The sequence below is a fragment of the Penicillium cataractarum genome, assembly GCF_028827025.1.
Source record: "Penicillium cataractarum strain IBT 29864 chromosome Unknown utg000004l, whole genome shotgun sequence".
Lineage (NCBI taxonomy): Eukaryota > Fungi > Ascomycota > Eurotiomycetes > Eurotiales > Aspergillaceae > Penicillium > Penicillium cataractarum.
In genome coordinates, this window is record NW_026622740.1 from 2,270,032 (window position 1) to 2,289,564 (window position 19,533).

The 19,533-nt window shown below is 51.0% G+C and overlaps 9 protein-coding genes across 9 annotated transcripts; 5 read left to right on the forward strand and 4 right to left on the reverse strand.

Moving 5' to 3' along the window:
• Window positions 1–2,442: 2,442 nt before the first annotated feature.
• Window positions 2,443–3,537, reverse strand: N7496_005321 (uncharacterized protein; the record flags this gene model as incomplete). Its single annotated transcript, XM_056698250.1, has 2 exons — window positions 2,443–3,227; window positions 3,312–3,537. 2 exons carry the CDS (start codon window positions 3,535–3,537, stop codon window positions 2,443–2,445), a joined length of 1,011 nt encoding a protein of 336 aa, XP_056556775.1.
• A 267-nt stretch (window positions 3,538–3,804) lies between these two features.
• N7496_005322 (putative C2H2 finger domain protein) lies at window positions 3,805–4,590 on the forward strand (the record flags this gene model as incomplete). The annotated part of the gene is made up of 3 exons (XM_056698251.1): window positions 3,805–3,813; window positions 3,875–3,901; window positions 3,982–4,590. The coding sequence occupies 3 exons, from the start codon at window positions 3,805–3,807 to the stop codon at window positions 4,588–4,590; spliced, it is 645 nt and encodes a 214-aa protein (XP_056556776.1).
• A 407-nt stretch (window positions 4,591–4,997) lies between these two features.
• N7496_005323 (pyruvate dehydrogenase (acetyl-transferring) subunit E1 beta) lies at window positions 4,998–6,425 on the reverse strand (the record flags this gene model as incomplete). The annotated part of the gene is made up of 4 exons (XM_056698252.1): window positions 4,998–5,469; window positions 5,583–5,869; window positions 5,961–6,084; window positions 6,190–6,425. The coding sequence occupies 4 exons, from the start codon at window positions 6,423–6,425 to the stop codon at window positions 4,998–5,000; spliced, it is 1,119 nt and encodes a 372-aa protein (XP_056556777.1).
• A 404-nt stretch (window positions 6,426–6,829) lies between these two features.
• N7496_005324 (metallophosphoesterase family protein) lies at window positions 6,830–8,723 on the forward strand (the record flags this gene model as incomplete). Its single annotated transcript, XM_056698253.1, has 2 exons — window positions 6,830–6,990; window positions 7,046–8,723. The coding sequence occupies 2 exons, from the start codon at window positions 6,830–6,832 to the stop codon at window positions 8,721–8,723; spliced, it is 1,839 nt and encodes a 612-aa protein (XP_056556778.1).
• A 175-nt stretch (window positions 8,724–8,898) lies between these two features.
• Window positions 8,899–10,255, reverse strand: N7496_005325 (enoyl-[acyl-carrier-protein] reductase; the record flags this gene model as incomplete). The annotated part of the gene is made up of 2 exons (XM_056698254.1): window positions 8,899–9,943; window positions 10,029–10,255. The coding sequence occupies 2 exons, from the start codon at window positions 10,253–10,255 to the stop codon at window positions 8,899–8,901; spliced, it is 1,272 nt and encodes a 423-aa protein (XP_056556779.1).
• A 2,094-nt stretch (window positions 10,256–12,349) lies between these two features.
• On the forward strand, window positions 12,350–12,643 carry N7496_005326 (uncharacterized protein; the record flags this gene model as incomplete). Its single annotated transcript, XM_056698255.1, has 1 exon — window positions 12,350–12,643. One exon carries the CDS (start codon window positions 12,350–12,352, stop codon window positions 12,641–12,643), a length of 294 nt encoding a protein of 97 aa, XP_056556780.1.
• A 595-nt stretch (window positions 12,644–13,238) lies between these two features.
• On the forward strand, window positions 13,239–14,935 carry N7496_005327 (glutamyl-tRNA(Gln) amidotransferase subunit HER2; the record flags this gene model as incomplete). Its single annotated transcript, XM_056698256.1, has 4 exons — window positions 13,239–13,374; window positions 13,442–13,766; window positions 13,827–14,002; window positions 14,058–14,935. The coding sequence occupies 4 exons, from the start codon at window positions 13,239–13,241 to the stop codon at window positions 14,933–14,935; spliced, it is 1,515 nt and encodes a 504-aa protein (XP_056556781.1).
• A 169-nt stretch (window positions 14,936–15,104) lies between these two features.
• On the reverse strand, window positions 15,105–16,922 carry N7496_005328 (SPRY domain-containing protein; the record flags this gene model as incomplete). Its single annotated transcript, XM_056698257.1, has 1 exon — window positions 15,105–16,922. The coding sequence occupies one exon, from the start codon at window positions 16,920–16,922 to the stop codon at window positions 15,105–15,107; it is 1,818 nt and encodes a 605-aa protein (XP_056556782.1).
• Window positions 16,923–17,577: 655 nt separating this feature from the next.
• N7496_005329 (snoRNA-binding rRNA-processing protein ENP1) lies at window positions 17,578–19,195 on the forward strand (the record flags this gene model as incomplete). Its single annotated transcript, XM_056698258.1, has 3 exons — window positions 17,578–17,955; window positions 18,022–18,281; window positions 18,337–19,195. The coding sequence occupies 3 exons, from the start codon at window positions 17,578–17,580 to the stop codon at window positions 19,193–19,195; spliced, it is 1,497 nt and encodes a 498-aa protein (XP_056556783.1).
• Between the last annotated feature and the right edge of the window lie 338 nt (window positions 19,196–19,533).

Sequence of the window (19,533 nt, forward strand, 5' to 3'; positions counted from 1 at the left end):
GCGAAATGGGATATTGTTGAAATTCAGGGGGCTCAATCAGGGAGTTCTAGGGAATTTCAGGGACTTCAGTGTCTGGTCCCTCTTTCTGCGCGTGATGTTATCAAATATGGCTTGCTTAATATCAACCGAAAAGTCTTGACTCCGTATATGGAATGGAATTATTTTGGAACATAGGGAGGCGTATAAATCTATGTGATTAAGCTTTCTCACACTTCTCTAGATCTAAGCTAATCTAGATTATAAGTGAGATTCATTCCATAGTTGATGTGGGTAATCTAACATGCTAAGAGCTGCGCAATTTGAGTCTTTGTCAGGCCTGACTTGATATCAAGACTAAGAGGGGCAATAACACCGCTAGACTGAAAATGATCCAAAGGTTACATTCTTAGTTATTATTTAGTATAGAATATATGCTATACTAACTACCCGATTATTCTCAGGCGGATCTTTTGACCAATAGAGTATCATTGGTTATTATATGATGAGACGGTGTGCCCGGGGTCAGGGATGTAAGACTCTTGCCGCGTCACTATATTCTTGTTAGTACAGAGCCAGTTGTATGCTGTCACGAGCTGAGGTCCGCGGAAGATGATAAAGAAAAGAATCGAGTCATGGAATCTCCTTCGGTGTAGAACCTCTCCGCCCCCACGAATTCAAGATTTTTCACATGATCGTTGTTCCAATTGACCTATCTTTCTTTGCATCTTTCCGGTCTGTCCCTCTATAATGTCTAAACTAGGGATACAATATTACTTCATCGCACTTTGTTTGGCTCTGCATGCTGTTGCATATGATTGGACTCCATGTTCTTTGGGCGCTTGGATTCGACATCTTCAAGAATGTTCGCAACCATGCTATGGCGAGGCATTCTATGATACTTTCTACAACGTCACTGTATGTGGAAACTATTCTAGCACGCTAAATAGCACCAAAAAGTCAGATGTCAAGTGCCTTTGCCGCCATCAGCTTGCCTCAATATCGGATGCGAAGAATGTCACGCAGTGCGGTGTCAATGACTGTGCCTACTACAACACCACCTATTACAATCTTCAGCAGGATGCATATATAAGGATGTGCTCCTGGTCATACGGTTAGTCGAAGATCGGGAAATCCTCTGTACAAGACTCTACTAATCGCGTTGTTGTGGCAGGAGAGGGAACGTGTAACGGTACTACGACTTCTATAGCCAGGTCCTTCGTCCCGCAGTCCCTGGGTTTCTTGACTGGCCTTGGTCTCATCGTTAGTGCCTTAATATAATGGTGATGGAGATCGAGCTCAAATCGTGAAAGCGCAATAAACCTGGAAAGCAAGCAAGGAAGTTTAATTGTGTCTACACAAGAGGACTAGAAACAAAGAAGACAAGAAAGAGCCCAAGTAGGCCAACAATGGACTGGTCCGGGAAACATCCGGCAGACAATCAATATTGTTGCCGGAGATCTTCTATAGGGAAGATCCGACATGGAGATTACATCCAGGTTTTGGAAGGTGACTATGATATATGACCGACTTCGTTCAAATTTGGGCCCTGGATCAACCAGCGGAGGAAGCGGGGGAACCTTCAATATGTGCTAATGCTCCAATGTGACTCGATAGTATTGATACAATGTTAGTGGCTATATGACGACCTTCCATTATTTATGTAAATATTCCTTTGAGAATCGGACAACCCTTATTCCAGTCTGTTCGAATATCCATCAGGGTCATCGCTAGTCATATTCTCAACCCTATAGAACAGTAGATGAACCGATTTCTATTACATATTATCTCGGTAAAGGGAATTAAGATTTGGGGGTGGTGAATGCACCCGGCCAAGACCTAAAATGAGCTATGGATGTAGCATCTGGGCCTAGCGTTGTTGTCTTCTACGTTAGATGTAGTAGGATACGCGATAGAAGTTATCCAGGGTCTTCTACACTATGTAGAGAGTGGATCTTGCCTCACGGCCTATCAAATTTCACCCATCTAGCAAAAGTGGATATAGATTCATGCTTCCAATATCCCCATCCCTGTTCTCATTTGAATCGACTACACTCCTTCTAGGCTCATATTCGACGCTATACTAGAGTGTAGGGCGCACTTGGAATTGATCGCGTACTATAGTTGGCTTAAGTACGGCTAAAGCGGACAGTAAGACCTATTCTCCACACCATATGGGTCGTATATGCTGAAGACAAAAGAATGCACAAGTGCATTCTATGCCAAAAGCCTTGTTTTTTTGGATCCATCTAAACACTCGAGGTAAGCAATTATAATGATAGGAATGATTCTTCCTGCAGCAAGACACAAAGACGAATACCCCCATAAGCACCAATACGGGATTATCGTGTCGTCTGCATGACTTCATAATATGTATTAAGAATTAAGCCTAGTTTACAGCTAGAGTTACAATATATGCATTCGTCCATCATCCGTCGTCACCACCAGCAAGCCCCATCAAGCCCTTTACAACCAGTCTCCAATAACCGGTACATGGCTATACATCTCATTCCACCCCTGAGCCTCCCATCCAGACCCCTCACCACCCCGTCCAACAATCCCCAAAGCACCTGCCAACCAGAGAGCAGCACCAACAGCCGCAACCCCATTGACCACCCACCACATCTTGTGCTGACGCTTGACACGGTCCTGATTCTCGGGATACCCCAGATAACCCTCAAGCGAACCCTTCGAACCGCGCTCTTTCCGCGCAGTAGTAACTCTCCACCCCATCCAAGTAGCCCACCCACCAATGAAGTGCCACACGCTAGCCGTGACAAAGACCAGGTAGAAAATATTCCAGAACACGGGGCTCCGCGCAATACCATGCGCGACATACCCCAGTCCCACGCCGGAACTGCCGCCCTCGACCATATACGGCGTCACGCGATTAATAACGGCATGTAGACCGACTAGTGGTGCGACTAGGTACCCCGTTTTCGCCTGGACGGAGACCTTGGGCCAGAAGGAGAGCAGATTGCGCTGGGCACGTGTCTCTGCGCCATAGAGGCGAGCACGGCGCGAGCCGCGGATGTTGCGCAGAGCGATGCCGGAAGCGATATGTGCGAGGATGGGGACTGTTAGGACGAGATGTTCCAGGCCGGGGGCTTGGTAGACTGGTCGCGTGAGCAGGAGGTAGGGTTCACTGGCCGGGACGGAGCGGGTAATCAGCGGGATGAGGGAGGTATTGGCGAAATGCAGGATGAAGAATGCTGTTGGTGGGTATGTAGAGTATTTCTGGATGCCGGATACTAAGGGGAATAGAGTTAGATCGTAAATGTAAAGCTGTTTGGTGATCCAATTGAGCTTGGTAGAGGTTTGAAATTGTTACATACACAATGCATCCCAACGGTGTGCGCGCAGTCCCAATTTCGGCGTCGGGAAGCCGCAAGTGCGCGAGGGCTTGTCTTCGACGGTTTGAGGGAAGTATTCGCCATTCTCGAGGGAGTCCAAGTCTGGCGTTGAGGGTGAATCGTCGACTGGAGACGGGTCCAGCTCCTGCATGGACAGGATGGACTTGGCGTCAAAGTCCTGGGATTTGGTGTCCAGGGCGGACGGCATTTTGGAGGATTTTATGGGTTTTCACAGACAGGAAAGAAACAAAGAGAATATAAGGAAAATCGTGGACTAAAAATAATTCATGACTCGTGGAATTGTCGTGGGAAAAGAAGAAGTCGAAATGAAAACAAGGAACCGTTGGGGGAAACGAGAATCCGCCAAACTCGCCGCTTCTGATAGGCGCAGAACTACTTGCGGCCCCGACGTCAGTCGATCTTCACAGAGTCCGAGGATTATTCTCAGTATTTCTTTCTATTCACACCACACATCATGCCACCGGTATGACACCTCCCTTTATAGACAATTCTATAAGATTTAACAACTACTAACATCTTCCCAGCGAGCCTTTACAAACCCAGCGCCAAAGGTACCACCTCCATCTACATCTCCAGCCTATACATCCTCTCCACAACTTCAAAACTAACCACCCAACCGTCCATCTTACAGACGGAATCCGCGCGATCCGCCCTAAGCTCCTTCACCTGCACCCTCTGCAACAAATCCTACTCGCGCCACCCCGAATACGAAGCCCACATCTCCTCCTACGACCACCAACACCGCAAACGCCTCCAAGACCTAAAACAGCTTTCGCGGGACCCCAACGCCGCCGAAAAAGCGCGACGCGCTGAGCGCAAAGCAGATGCCGAGGCTGGGCTGAAGGTTCTCGATGCGCCGGGTGGAAATGCTTCGGTGAAGGGTGTTAAGAGTGGAGGGGGCGCAGGAGGTGGAGGTGGGGGGTTCAAGAAGGGTGGGTTTAAGAGTTCGTTTTCGACGGTGAAGGGGCCTGTTGCGCCGGTTAGGAAGAATGTTCTTGGCGATGATGAGGAGGAGGATGATAATACAGGGGAGGTTGGTTCCGCAGGTGGGAAGGACAAGGCTGATGGTGGTGTTGGAGGTCAGGGAACGCGCGGGGAGGAAGTTCGTCAAGATGCGGAGAGTGATACTGATGAAGAGTACGCTCGAGATCGAGACGGGGGAGGGTATTATGATCCTCGAAGACCCACGGGCTGTTATGCTGGATGTGCTGGTCTGACGGAGGTCAAGGCTGTTTCATGATACCCCGAGACAAGACTGGTCTTGCAGCATGTATGATTAGGGGTTTGGCGTTCAAGCGAGGGATACGGCGTTTATACTACCGAGTTTATCAACTACATTCTTCACCATACGAGAAACAAAACGAGCGTATGGACCTTCCAATGTCTATATCATTCTAAGTAAAAGAACTTACGCTGGGGGAACACACAAAAAGAGAAAAAATAGCACAGACCCAAGGAAGGTAATCGTACACAGCTTTCCAAGAATCTGCCTAGGTGGCAATAGATAATGACATGATGATGGGGGGGAGAGGACACAACGATATAATAAAAGAAATGATGGAGACAGATGGAAAGAGAAAAAAGGTTGAAGAGGGGGATACTAGACACAAGGTTTTATTACTGCACGCTCATTGCGATTCCAAAACTTTACAACCGCAGAAGCTTGGCGGCCTGGCTGACGATGGTGTCCTCCTGGGGGAAGGACATGTTCTCGAGGCCAAGGGCGTAAGGAGTGGGGACCTCAGCACCGGTGACACGGACAGCGGGGGCAGTCAGGTAGTCGAAACCGTACTCCATGGACAGAGCCAGGATCTCGGAGGCAACACCGAACATGGGGTAGCCGGACTCGACGGCCATCAGGCGGCCGGTCTTCTTGAGAGAGGCAATGATGGTCTCGACATCGAGGGGCTTGACGGAGCGCAAGTTGATAACCTCAGCCTCGACACCGTACTTCTGCTTAAGCTCAGCGGCGGCAGTCAGGGACTGGCCGACGCAGCGGGAGAGGGAGACGATGGTCAGGTCCTTGCCGGGACGCTCAATCTTGGCCTTGCCAATGGGCAGGACGAAGTCGCTCTTCTGGGCGGCCTCGCTCATGGGGAAGGCCTGGCCGTACATAAGCCTATAAAGCGGAGACGGAATTTTGTTAGTTATCCATTGATTGCCGATATCGATCCCCTGATTTCTCCGATCTCCGGAGAAATCCAAAAAAAAGTGTGGATATGGCGAACTTACTCGTTCTCCAGAACAACGACGGGGTTGGGGTCGCGGATAGCAGCCTTAAGGAGACCCTTGGCATCCTCGGAGCTCCAGGGGGAGACAACCTTGAGACCAGGGATGCTGCCATACCAGGCAGAGTAGTCCTGGGAGTGCTGAGCGGCGACACCGGCGGCGAAACCGTTGGGGCCACGGAAAGTGATGTTGCAGGGCTGGATACCACCGGACATGTAGTGAGTCTTAGCGGCAGAGTTGATAATCTGATCGATAGACTGCATGGCGAAGTTGAAGGTCATGAACTCGCACTAGACAATTTGCGATTGTTCGGGTTAGTATACTCCGAGATCCAGTCTAGTTGCGTTTTTGGGGACAACGAGTCTCCGGAAAATTACTCACAATAGGGTGCAGGCCGGCCAGGGCAGCGCCAACAGCGAGACCAGTGAAACCGGCCTCAGTAATGGGGGTATCAATAACCCGCTTGGGGCCGAAGCGGTCCAGAAGACCTCGCGTCACCTTGTAACTGCGGGAAACGGGGAACGACGTCAGTACTCGATGTCAATTGGGACAACCCAGTAGCAGATATTGCTTTGGAAAGCCTGTAGAGAGATAGAATTGGACTCCTTACGCTCCGTTATACTGTGCGACCTCCTCACCCAAGATGAAGGTCTTCTCGTTGCCCTCGAGCTCCTCGGCGAGGGCCTCGTTCAAGGCATCACGGACAGTGACCTGCTTGACACCACCCTCAGTGGCATAGCTGCGAGTGCGCAGAGCAGACTGGGCGAAAGCCGGGCGCAGGGGAGTGGTAGTGAGGCGCGAAGAGAGCAGCCGGGATGCTGGGCGGAAAAGTCGGGGAGCGGCCATGGCGGGGAATTGGCAAGAAAGTCGGGGGGAAAAGGAGGAGGAAGATGAAGCAATTGACAAGGTCCGCAAGGTCGAAGAAAGCCGCACGGAGGCGATTGGAGACCAAAAGACCAAAAGACCAGAAAGACGACGTTGGGAAGGGAAGGGAAAGCCGCGCTTGAATCTTTGAGATGCAAATCCGAAGATGTTGGGCGCTGACTCAGCAGCTGCCCTCAGCAATCTCACCGGCAGCTCCTTCCGTAATTAAAAGAGCTTCAGAGCTTCCCATCGGAAAGCTTCTTATCATTTACGATCTTCTACTTCTTCTACGGATCCTCTACAATCACTACTGAATAACTACGACAATACCTTCATCTCTTCTTCTCTGGGGGTGTTTTCATCCCTGGCGGCCCTCCCGTTGAATCATGTTGTTTTCGGCGTTGCCCTTCCTCTTCCCGTCGGCGCTCGCCGCTCAGCCCTCCGCGCCGTCTCCCATCTCCGCTCCCCTACGAGACCTCGAGTTCGGGCAACTGAATTTCCTCCATACCACCGATACTCATGGCTGGCTGGCTGGTCACTTGCAGGAGTAGGCTCCACCGGAGGTTCTCCGCTCGTAAGCTCCCCAACTGATGTGGTTGTAGGCCATCCTTCTCGGCGGACTGGGGTGACTATATCTCCTTCTCGGAGCGCATGCGGGAAAAGGTAGAGGCCCAGGGACAAGATTTGCTGGTCATCGATACGGGTGACCGTGTTGAAGGCAATGGTCTTTATGATTCGTCCGAGCCCAAAGGTGTTTATCTCTCGGAGATTCTCCGCCATCAACATATCGATGTGATCACTTCGGGAAACCATGAACTATACAAGCAGAACACTTCGGAGTCCGAACTCTTACGTACCGTGCCTAATTTCCGGGGCAAATATCTCGCCTCGAATATTGACATTTACCATCCCGAGACGGGCGAGCTGGTCCCGTTGGCCCCACGGTACAAGAAGTTTACTACTAAACAGCAGGGCATTCGCATCGTAGCATTCGGCTTCTTGTTCGATTTTACCGGAAACTACAATAACACCGTGGTGCAACGCGTGGGGGATACAATCAAAGAGGACTGGTTTCAAGAAGCCATCCGGGACACGGAAGTCGATCTCTTCCTAGTGGCCGGACATGTTCCCGCCCATTCATCAGAGTATCGGGCGATCTACAAGGAAATTCGCGGGATCCAGTGGGACACGCCGATCCAGTTCTTCGGCGGACATCAACATATCCGTGACTATGCAAAGTATGATTCCAAAGCCGTTGCGCTGGCTAGTGGGCGATTCATGGAGACCATTGGATTCATGTCGATCGATGGACTTTCTACCACCAATGGGCCAAGCAAGACATCGCACCCCACTTTTAACCGGCGCTATCTTGACAACAACCTCTTTTCATTCTACCATCACACGGGACTGGACGCCGAATCTTTCCCAACTAAAAAGGGCCGCAAGGTCTCTCAGCTGATCGCCGAGTCGCGGACTGCACTGCAGCTCGACCAAGTCCATGGCTGCGCGCCCAAGGATCTCTGGATGTCAAGAGTCCCGTATCCAAACCCCAACAGCATCTATACCTGGCTGGAGACCAAGGTGCTGGCCGAGACGTTGAAAGACGAATCTCGGGGCGAGAGACCATCCGTGGCTATACTAAACTCCGGTGCTATCCGCTTCGACATCTTCAAGGGTGAATTCACCCAGGACACTACCTGGACCATCTCCCCATTCACCAATGGGTTCCGCTATGTAAAGGACGTTCCGTACGAGAAGGTCCAACTGATCATGGAGATTCTTAACCAACAGACCAAAATCTTGTCCACCGTGCAAGACGAGACGGAGCCCTCCTTGCTCCCTCTAGTATCTCCCGAGCAGCTTGCACGCCCCGAGGAGATTGTCGTCGATGACGACGAAATGTCGGACCAACGGATCACCTTTGACATGAGCGGCTCAAGCCAGATGCCTCTGTCTGCCCCTAACACTGCTGGCAAGATTCTGCCAGGGTACACAACCAAGGATGACGCCGGTGAAGATGGAGATGATACGATTCATGCGCCAATCTCATTCTACAGGGTTCCCAACTGCATTCAAGCCTTGATCTCTGCCAATTCCTCTGGTGTCCCGGAGAAGGTAGATCTGATTTACATTGAGTTTGTGCAACCGTACCTAGCACTGGCTGCCAAGTTTGCTGGTCTTGAGCTCGATTTCGTCAAGGGGAGTGATGTGTATATGCCGAATATCACTTTGACGGATCTCATCCTAGAATGGGTGAGGAAGCACTGGCAGTGCGAGTGATGCTGTATTACATATGCCTATAGCTTTATTCCCTTGTTTTTACCAACTAATGTTATCATGCATGCATTATGCATATTGTTACACATACTTTTCGAAGTAACCATAGACATTGTCCATGTATATTCATTCTAATCAGAAATTATGATACACTAGATCTCTTTTCTTTAGGAGACTTTTACTCATCACCACCAGTAAAGGTAAACACACCCTTTCCACTGCGGTATCCTCCCAGAGTACCCTGGACACTCTCTGCAAGCTGCGCCCCCTCGGCATCCCACTTCCACTCCACATTATCAACGGGGATATCCTTGAACCGACCAGAACGAGTCAACTGCAGAACATCCTTGATCGTGTTCTCCTTCAGCGCCGGGTTCTTATCACCCCATTTGCTCACCCAGAACCCATCAAAGGTCAAATTCTTGAAGATCAACAAGCCCGAAGGCAGAGCAACAGGCTGTCTCGACATGGCACCATAAGTAACCATATGCGAGTCCGGCGCCAGAGTCTTCGCCAAAGCCGTAGCATTCTTACCACCGACACAGTTCAGCGCCAGACGAATAGGCTCGCGGCCCTGACGGGTAAACTCATGAACCATATCCCTAAATCCACCCGTCAACATCTCCTCCTCCGTAACAACAACCGTAGCACCGAGATCCTTAAGCTCCTGCTTCAGCGCCTCGGTCTCCTCGGGCGTCTTCCGCCCCCGAACAACATTCAAAGACTTAATCCCCCACTCCCGACAAAGCTGGATAGCAGCGCGTCCAACACCGCTATTCGCCCCGTTCTGAATAACCCACTCCTCACCAGCCCGCATCCAATCCCACTCGCAATAGTCCCGAATCATCCGGTACGCAGTCACCGGGTTCACGCTAACGGTACCAACCTGCAGCGGGGTGAGACCGTCCTTGTTCTCGATGCGGATGAGCTGGGACTCGTCGAGTTGTGCGTGCGTCCGCCAGGTACCCTGGCCCGTGCGCTTCATGATCACCCAGTCTCCCTTGGAGAGATTCTTGACTCCCGCGCCGGTGGAGATTACCTCGAAGGCGCCCTCGTTTCCGCCGACGGCGGCGGGTTCGGCGGTGCCGAGGGAGGTGTCGAAGGGTGGTTTGCTGGGGTATACGCCTTGGATTTGGTTGACGTCTGCTGGGTTCATGGGTGCGGTGAGGAGGCGTAGGTTCACCTGGGTGCCGTGGGGTGCGGAGATAGAGTGTTTGTGTAGACTGGTTCGCGGGTTAGGATTTGAAGATGGCATTGCGCTTGGTAGATATTGGAGGGCGCATGGAAAGAGATTGAGTCGCGACTAACCTGAGGACATCCTTTGGTTCACCGTACTTCGAGTACACCAGGGCCTTGGCTTGTGTGTAGCCGTACATGGAGATGTACCGGCGGCCCTGGATGGGGAGTGTGGAGCTGCTGCTGGTGCATGGAGCTGGAGCTGGAGCTTTGCCGGTCGCGGCGAGGCTCGCGGTGCGAGCTGTGCCGGGAAGGCGAGAGCTTTGGGTAGCAGCTCGAATTGCGCTACGTGATAGCATTGTGGGATATATGTAGGGTTGGAGGGGAGAGAAGAGAGAAGGAAAAAGTTGGGGAGACTTTGGCCGAGGGTTAATTAAGGCGGGAAGGGAAGAGTGACGTCTTTTCGGCGATTCGAGCTCGGGCCGAAGGAAGAGCAGAACTATAAGATCAAGAGTATGGTTGAAATTGTACAATGAGAGCCTACGGGTATTTTAAAATTGAGATATATACATTTATAAACCAGATTTCTGTTAACTGTTAACAAGGTAGTGTATATATTTTTTTCTTTTTGTTCGGTGACTGTGTAAACTGGGTAGGACTGGGTACATAGTGAATGGTGAACTCCGCGGACTTGGTTTTAGCCGACTTGCAGTCTCAACGCGCAACGGGCAACTTCAGTGTATACTCAATCATCTTTCAAACTTGGCCTAAGGCATTATTTTGAGTACCCCTTCGACTCTTACCCTGTAAATTCAGACAGTTATAGAAATTTTTTATATTTCCTCCGCAGTTCGACTTCTAAAAATCACACAGAAAGATCATCTCGCTACTTTCGCACCTACATATCCCCTTGATCTTACTATTTACTATGCTACAATCTATACCTTTTCTATTAACTTCTCTCTTCATTCTCACAATTAGAGCCGCAAGGGATAATCCATAGAAACAAGTATCCAGGCATTAAGTAACATTTACACAACGCCGAGAGGTAAACACCCAAATCAACCTATTCATAGAATCCGATACGAGAGCCAAGAAATCCGCAACGAGAGGAAAGTCTTGGCCCAGCCGTATTATTATTCAGCTCAAGTCCAGCATGAGCTTGATCATCATACAAGGCTACCTGATTGGGCCATGCATGTCACCCTCAGCCACCCCGAAGCGCGTGCAGATCTTTCCGGGGCTTCATCAATCATGAACCTCCTCGCAAAGTCACCTAGTATGACCAGCGCCATCGCATAGACTTGAAAGATGAACAATGAGCGACAGGTATGAACTATCCTAAGCAGTCCAGAAGTATCTACGCTCGTACCTGATCTTGCTCCTACGTGCAAGTAAAAGAACATTCTCAAAATCAAGAAGACAGTGAAGCATACTCGAGGCTCCAGGTTGAGAAAAATGAAACCAAAACAAGGATTCTGGAATCAGAGCCTCTCATGGTACCAAGAGCTATATCATAAAAATGGCTACTCGTCATTTAATCAAACAAAATCTTCAAAGTAAACCAGAGCAGAAAGAAATCAATGGGGCCGTTGCCTAACGCCTATCAAAAACACTAAAGCTGATAACAACGATAGCTAGAATAACGTCTGGGGCAATCAATCTGGACGCAATAAATGCACACGGCAAAGGAAGAAAGGGACATTGTCGCTGTAGGACATGATCATAAAGCGCAACAGTTGAAAGTGGAGATTGGGATGTGTGCAATGCTTCAAAGAGAAACACTTAGCACACGATGCAGCAACCGAACCTGCGACAGTCATAGGTCTCGAGTTATTACATATGAAGTAACATTTTGAGAGCGCTCTTGAATATTCGACTTGGCACAGTAAACCTCAATCGAGGATTCACTGACTTCGTATTCTCTTTTAGTATTACATGAAACGTTACTATGCTATATTTGGCTACTCATAAAGGACCCCACGATACCAAGTCCGAACTATACGAAGTCATCGTCGAGTCCCTTCCTAATACAACATGGATTGACGATATTCTATTCTCAGCCTCATGGATATCTGCCAATACCTTCACAAACAATGCTTGACAGTATAACTGCCCAGCAATTGAGTGCCTTTAGACCATCGTATACGTCCTTGGCAGTTGTTTCCAGTTACATTTTTGATGGCCGATCTTTCGTGATCAACTATTTTTGTCTTGAGATAAGTGGAGATACGAGAATTGGACACTTTGATTGTCAATTCACATCGAGTTCACACAAAAATATGTAGAGCAATCGAGTCCCTGATCAGATATAAATACCTTCAACAATCTTGCCCTTAACGATCTTCATCAACTCCTCCAAACACAAAGCATCTTCCACAAAGACTTCCACAATATCAAACTACACTACAAACCTTCCATTCCATCCAAACCCTTCTTATCCAATCATCAAAATGAAGTTCACCACCACCGCCATCGCCACCCTGATCACCGTGCTGCCCATGGCCAACGCATGGATCTTCTCCACCACCGCCGGACAATGGGACGGCGAGAACAACCGTCGCTGCACCAAGGCATCCTCCCGTGCTGGCGAGATCATCGACTGGGAGAATGAGTGGGGCTCAGACTGCACCCTGCGCGTGTATAGCGACAGCAAGTGCCGTACCCAGATTGGCATTGCTTCGGATGATTGGAATGATCACGAGTTGAGCACTTCGATGGGGAGCTTTAAGGTTTCGAGCTGCTGAGTGGATTTTTATCCTTGGGGTATATTAGAGGGGGGGCATTAGAGGGAGGGAGGAACTCGGGTCTTCTAGTTTTGTCTGTGTCTTTCTGTTATGATTTTTGAGTGTATCTACTTTTATCTTTTGCGTTCTTCTTGTCGCGAGACTACGTTTCGACTCCAATGATTGATTATTCGTGTTTTTGAGATACATTTGCTATTATCGATCTTATATGGACATTTTGGTATTTTGAAAGGCCTTTTTAACAACTTTGTAAAGCAGATTTCTGCAGTACGTTGTCGATTCGTTGTAGCATTACTGGCAGACTTCCTTGGATAACAAGATCAAATATATACCCTTAGCACTAATGATTGAGTACCTATAGGATAGCCAGAGCAACTGACTTAGGGAAAAACATAGAAATATTCCTTATTAAATAGCGACTATTTATCATATTCTTCTATAAGTTCCACGAGTTCTTTACTGTAGTTCTCTTGTATACTTCTGCATCTTTGCGGATCAGGTGGAACCTCGAAAGCACGGGCCACCAGGCTCGGACATCTCAATTCCAGTCCGCAGCTCAATCACTTCGTATTCACCAGAACTCAATAGACCCTCGATGTCCCTTTTACGCGAAGCGGAGAGGTGCCTCGTAAACCAACATGCACATGCCCTCAACGCCTTCATAACTCCGCTGCCCCGCGCGGGGCAATGGATCGATCGCGTGAAGGAAGCAGACCAACGCCGCGAACAAGGTAGGGCACTCGGAAATTGTACACAAGCACATAGCATTAAAACTGACTGGAACCCTTTCTGTGGTAGGAACCCCCAAATCCGCCGTTGACGGACGCTTGATCTCGATCAAGGATAATATCTGCACACGCGATCTACCAACAACCTGCGCCTCAGGCATTCTGGACAAATTCACCAGCCCATACAATGCCACCGTTGTCGATCAATTAGCGGCTGCCGGGGCTGTGGTTGCTGGAAAGACCAATCTCGATGAATTTGGGATGGGATCGCACTCAGTGCATTCGCGGTTCGGCGCTGTAAAGAACTTGCGACGGGATCGGGATGGAGAGGAGCTTTCCGCTGGCGGAAGTTCAGGTGGGAGTGCGGTGGCTGTTGCTTCAGAACAGTGCTACGCGTGAGTATGGAGATGCCAGATAAATGTAAATGTATGCTAATCCCTATGGTTATGGTATAGTGCCCTTGGAACGGACACTGGAGGCTCCGTCAGACTTCCGGCGGCGTACACAGGAACCGTTGGGTTTAAACCCTCGTACGGGGTACTCTCACGATGGGGTGTGGTAGCATATGCCAATTCCTTGGATACAGTAGGAATTCTGGGGAGGAACACCTCCAGCGTGAGAGACGTCTTCTGTACGTCTCTGTCTCCATCCATGAGCGTCTCGAAACAAGCTAACAAGCTTCTTAGCCATCCTAAACAAACACGACGCCCGCGATCCAACCAACATCACATCCTCCTCACGCTCCCGAATCCTCTCCCACCTCCAAACGCCACGACTCGCCTCCCGACTAACATCATCCCCTCTCCGCATCGGCGTCCCGCTAGAATATAACATCTCCGAGCTCACACCCTCTATCCGCCGAGCATGGCTCCTATCCCTAGCCCACCTCCAAGAACAAGGACATACCATTCACCCCGTCTCTCTACCAGCAACCAAACACGCCCTCTCCGCATACTACGTCCTCGCACCCGCAGAAGCATCCTCGAATCTCGCCAAATACGACGGTGTCCGATACGGAACTCGTACCGAGGGACCGGACAGCACTGGAGAGAAAGATGGCTATCTCTACGCTAACACGCGTGGCGCTGGTTTTGGCGCAGAGGTCCAGCGTCGTATCCTCCTCGGCACGTTTAGTTTGAGTGCGGATGCGATGGATAATTATTTCATCCAGGCGCAGCGGGTGCGTCGACTCGTTCAGCAGGATTTCAATGCCGTCTTTGCGGCTGCGCATCCATTCGCTGCGACTGAGGCGTCGGAGACAGATCGTCCCGCAGATGCGGAAGTCGATGTCATCGTTTGTCCTACCGCGCCGTCAGCACCACCGCGGATTTCTGATGTCTCGGCTAGCTCGTCGTCCTTGGATGCATACGTGAATGATGTTTTCACGGTTCCGGCTAGTCTGGCTGGATTGCCTGCTATTTCGGTGCCCGTGACTGTGGCCGAGTCTGAGCAGAATCCTGGTGCGGATGAGGTGGCTGGTATTCAGGTGATTGGTCAGTATGGCGATGATGAGTTGGTGATGAGGGTTGGTGAGTTGCTGGAGGGGAGGAGGTTGGATGGTTAGGACTAGCCCAGGAGTCTGTCTACCTTTCAGATCATGTCTTATTATATCTGTATGACTACAATGATACCATCTGTTTCTGTATATTGCATTGTATTGGGTTATCCATTTTTTATCGTACACATGTTGATCAAAACGTTAGAATAGCTGGGCTTAGGCATGGTCTGCAACATCAAGTCATCTCAACATCTTCATCCGCACCTGCCGGAGCGTCAGCAGCATGACTCGGTGTCCCAGCCGTACCAACACTCATCGCATCCTCCAGCACCGGATTCGCAGCTGGCGTGGCTTGATTACTATTCACAGCAGAATCAGAAGCCCCCGCCGCACCGGCCGTAGCAAGCGCAGCGCCGACACCATTCTGCAAGACCTCCGTGCCCCCGATGGCACTAGACGCGGTACCGTCTAGCTCCGCATTATTATTGCCAATCACGTCGCCGTCGACACCGCCCCAGGTGAACATGGCTTCGACCTCGTCGACGATATCGGCAACCACGTCCTCGACGATTTGATCGTTGAAGCGCTCGCCCATGGGTCGGACGGGACCGCCGAGCTCATTTTGCTCGGGCGGTCCTACCCACCATGGGCCTTCGAAGCGGCACTCGACGGCGCCGCCGCCGTAGCAGCTGACGGCTGGGTAGTAGCCGATCATGCCGTCGTCGGCGTTCTCGCGTTCGCCAATGCCAAGGTTATTCGTGCCGTTGGCGAGACGGCTCGCTGGTGGTAGGAAAGCATACAGCTCTTTGAAGGGTGTACCCATCTTCACGCCATTCTTGAAGATAGTTATGCTGGAACCGGGTAATGTGCGGAGAGTGGGATCTTCACTGTTCAGCGGGGAGGGAGGCCCGAATGTGGGGGTTTCTTTCAGATTGAAGGCGTAGTCGCGGAGGTGTTTCGTAGAAAAGACGTTGGACTGTTGCCAGCAAAAGTCGGATTTGTAGTGGAAAGGGATACGGTCTCGGATGATATTGGCAGCTGTAGGGACCCCGGATGATGGCTCGGATCCATCGCCATCTACAGCGGGGTCGTACGTGCCTTCGACGATTTTCTTGTGTAGTGAGAGAGAGGGAAGGGTGATTAGCATGCCGATGATATCGCCCTCGTTGATGCCTTCACCCTTGGGGAAGAAGAATTCGCAGCGCATGCGATTGACGACTTCGCCGTTCACGTCCCGAATGCCATATCCGTAGCAGTCGACACCCACGTTGACATCCAGATCAGCCTCACGTCGAGCGAAACCGAGTCGGACATGCCCACGAGGGGATGCGCCGGGTCCGCCTTTTTGAGGTGCTGCTTGTGCATCATTCACTCGGCCACTGATGACCCGCGCCTCGTAATAATATGATCCCTCCCGAGCGCACACGTTTGCGCGCGCCGTATGCCATGCATCACTTGTGGTTACCGCCCTAGCGTCCTGCGAGAAGAAAATCGCAGCGGGAGAGTCCTCGAAGCTGAAGCGTGTGTGGTATGGTTGGACATCGGTCTGTCGGTACTTGATATGGGGGAAGCCCGGATCACCGATCGCGTAACTGTAGCGGAAGCCGTTCTTGTTCGTGAGTTTATCGACAACCTCGTAGAAATCCCACGTCTGTCCCAGGACCTGTGAACTCTTGCTTGTAACAAGGTTGAATTGGCGCGGTTGTGGAGGTGACCGATCTGATGCCCGGGGCTCGGCAAGTAGCAATGGGCGGAGAATTGAAAGCTCTGAGCTGGGACGGGCAATGCTTGCAGCCGTTGCGCGTTTCTTGGGCGGTGGTGCGCTTTCCGGATCTAGGCCTTTTGCTTCGCGTTTTTTGCGACTATCTCGCTTGTTGCGCTTCGCGCGAGCTGCATCACCACCCTGTACCGAAGCATTGCTGGCGGGGGCTGGAGAGGATCGGCTGTTCAGGTCGGACAATGCGCCGCTGAGGAGGGGGCCATTGCCTGGTGGGAGGAGAGGGGAGTTGATATTTGAAGAGGGCGCTGAGGATCCGGGAGCTTGGGACGCCATTGTGGTGGGTTCGACGGAGGGTGAAGAGCAGAATTGAGCTGATGGGATGAACCTCGGATGGGTCTGCTTGAAAACAGCTAGATTGAGCTGGGTGAACGAGCAACTCGAGCTGAACCGGTTAGCATATATAGTCAAAGCATCAAATCTGGCCTTATAACTTCCAGGCCACGTTATAAGCCTCGCGAAACTGCGGCATCGACAATTACTTACCTGAATGGCGCGGGTCCAGTAGAAAGATGCAGCCCCCGACGCAGTCGCACAAGCAGTATGGAGATATGAATGAGGTCGTCGCTGAGTCCAGTGGATGCACTAGTTCAAGTTTCTTCACAGTCCATCCAGGATATCTCAAGGAACCAGAAGATGCACGAAATGACTGAACTTCGGCGTACCTGACGAGCGCGCCATCTTGAAGAAGCTCTCGCGCCAGAAAAGCATCGGCGATATGCAAGGCGGTCAAGCTATCTGGGTAGGCGGTGTAGATGGAAAAAAGTGAGTGGGTCTCCGCCTGGCAAAAAAAAAATACTGATTAGATCACATGATCCATAAATTTACACACAACTGATCGACGGATTGTCGTGCAACAAACTCCGAGCAGCCCGACGGATTCACGCATTTCCTTGGTTTCGAATAAGGCACCTGGAGGAAAACATTCACTATGCCCAAGGCTACCAGCTCCCGAGCCGCCGCCGCCGCGCGCAGGCACAACCCCCTCGCGGACGATATCTCTGCCGTGGGGCATCTCCGAACAAGCAGCACCAGCAAGAAGGGCAAGCGCCAGTCGCAGGATGACGACGAGGAGGGCGAGAATGGCGAGCGCTATATTGATGCGAAGATGTCGCGCAAGATTCTTCAGATCGGTCAGGAATTGGCAGACGAGGATGCGGCCGAACAAAAGCTACGATTTGGCGGGGCTCCGGCAAAGTCGAACCCAGCCTTTGACTTTGACACTCGATTTGAAGATGAGGCTCTGTCGGATGATGACAAGTTTGAGAATGATGGCTGGGTTGATGAGGAGGAAGAGGTCGAGGACATTGTAAGGATTTGTTCTTTAAAGCGTGCAGATTATCCTACCGGAGCTTTCCTCTAACAACGTTTGCAGGAGGTTGACCCCAATGACCTGGATATGTTCAACAAGTTCATGCCCGGTGGCCACGATGAGGATCCTATTTTCGGTTCGCGACAGCCTGGAGAGCAGATACAGCAACAGACAACAAACCTTGCCGACTTGATTCTGGAGAAGATTGCCGAGCATGAAGCCAAGCTGAACGGCGAGAACGTTGGTGGACCCTACATCCAAGGTGGTGGTATCCCCGAGGATGCTGTGCAGATCCCAGCCAAGGCTGTGGAGGTATATGAGAAGTATGTGAAAATTCCGAGCCATTTTCTGCTTCGAGTCTAACTAACGGAAATCTAGGGTCGGCATGATTCTCTCCCGCTACAAGTCCGGTCCCCTTCCCAAGCCTTTCAAGATTCTTCCATCCGTGCCCAACTGGCCGACTCTTCTCGACATCACCCAGCCTGAGAGATGGACCGCCAACGCCGTGTATGCCGCGACTCGCATTTTCATTTCCGCCAAGCCCTGGGTGGCTCAAGAGTTCATCTCGACTGTGCTTCTGGACCGTGTCCGCGAAGAGATTCACGAGACCAAGAAGTTGAACGTCCACACCTACAATGCCCTGCGCAAGGCTTTGTACAAGCCCGCATGCTTCTTCAAGGGTTTGCTGTTCCCGCTGGTTTCTAGCGGCACTTGCTCCCTCCGTGAGGCTCACATCGTCTCCTCGGTGATCGCCCGCGTGTCCATTCCCGTTCTTCACTCTGCTGCTGCACTCCTTCGCATGTGTGACTTGGCCGCTGAGCAGTCCATGCGCTCGCTCGAGAGCACCGGTGCCGTCAACACTTTCATTCGGGTGTTCCTGGAGAAGAAGTACGCCATGCCGTACAAGGTCATCGATGCTTTGGTCTTCCACTTCCTGCGGTTCCGCAACGAGACCGTCGACGATATGACGGATGGCCCCGGTAGCTCCAAGGCCTACAAGCTGCCCGTCCTGTGGCACCAGTCTCTCCTGGTATTTGCTCAGCGTTACCGTAACGATATCACCGAGGATCAGCGTGAAGCCCTTCTGGATCTGCTCCTTGTTCGTGGCCACAAGGATATTGGACCCGAAGTCCGACGTGAATTGCTCGCCGGCCGTGGTCGGGGTGTCGTCGTTCTGGACCCCGAGCAGCAGAATGCTCTGGATGCCGGCGATGACACGATGGATGTGACTATGTAGATGCTCCATTGAGCGCTTGATTTTCTTTTCCCCCTTGTCACCAAAACCTTTGCCCCCCTCTCTGCATATACCACCTACGACCTGGTCATGAGCACGTACTTGATGGAATGGCGTTTACTGTTTGATTTTCTTTTTTTATGTGGGACTGCATATATTCCCCTTGGTGTCGGAACTGGTGAAGTCGATAGAGCAGAATAGCGTCTATGGATCAACAAAAGCATGGCTAATATACGTCTTGGGTGAAATTTAGTTGTAAGGTAGAAGGTAATGATAGTATTATGGCCACCTCGAAGGGGTTATCACACTTTTTTTTTCTCATCGGCAAGCCAGCAGATAGA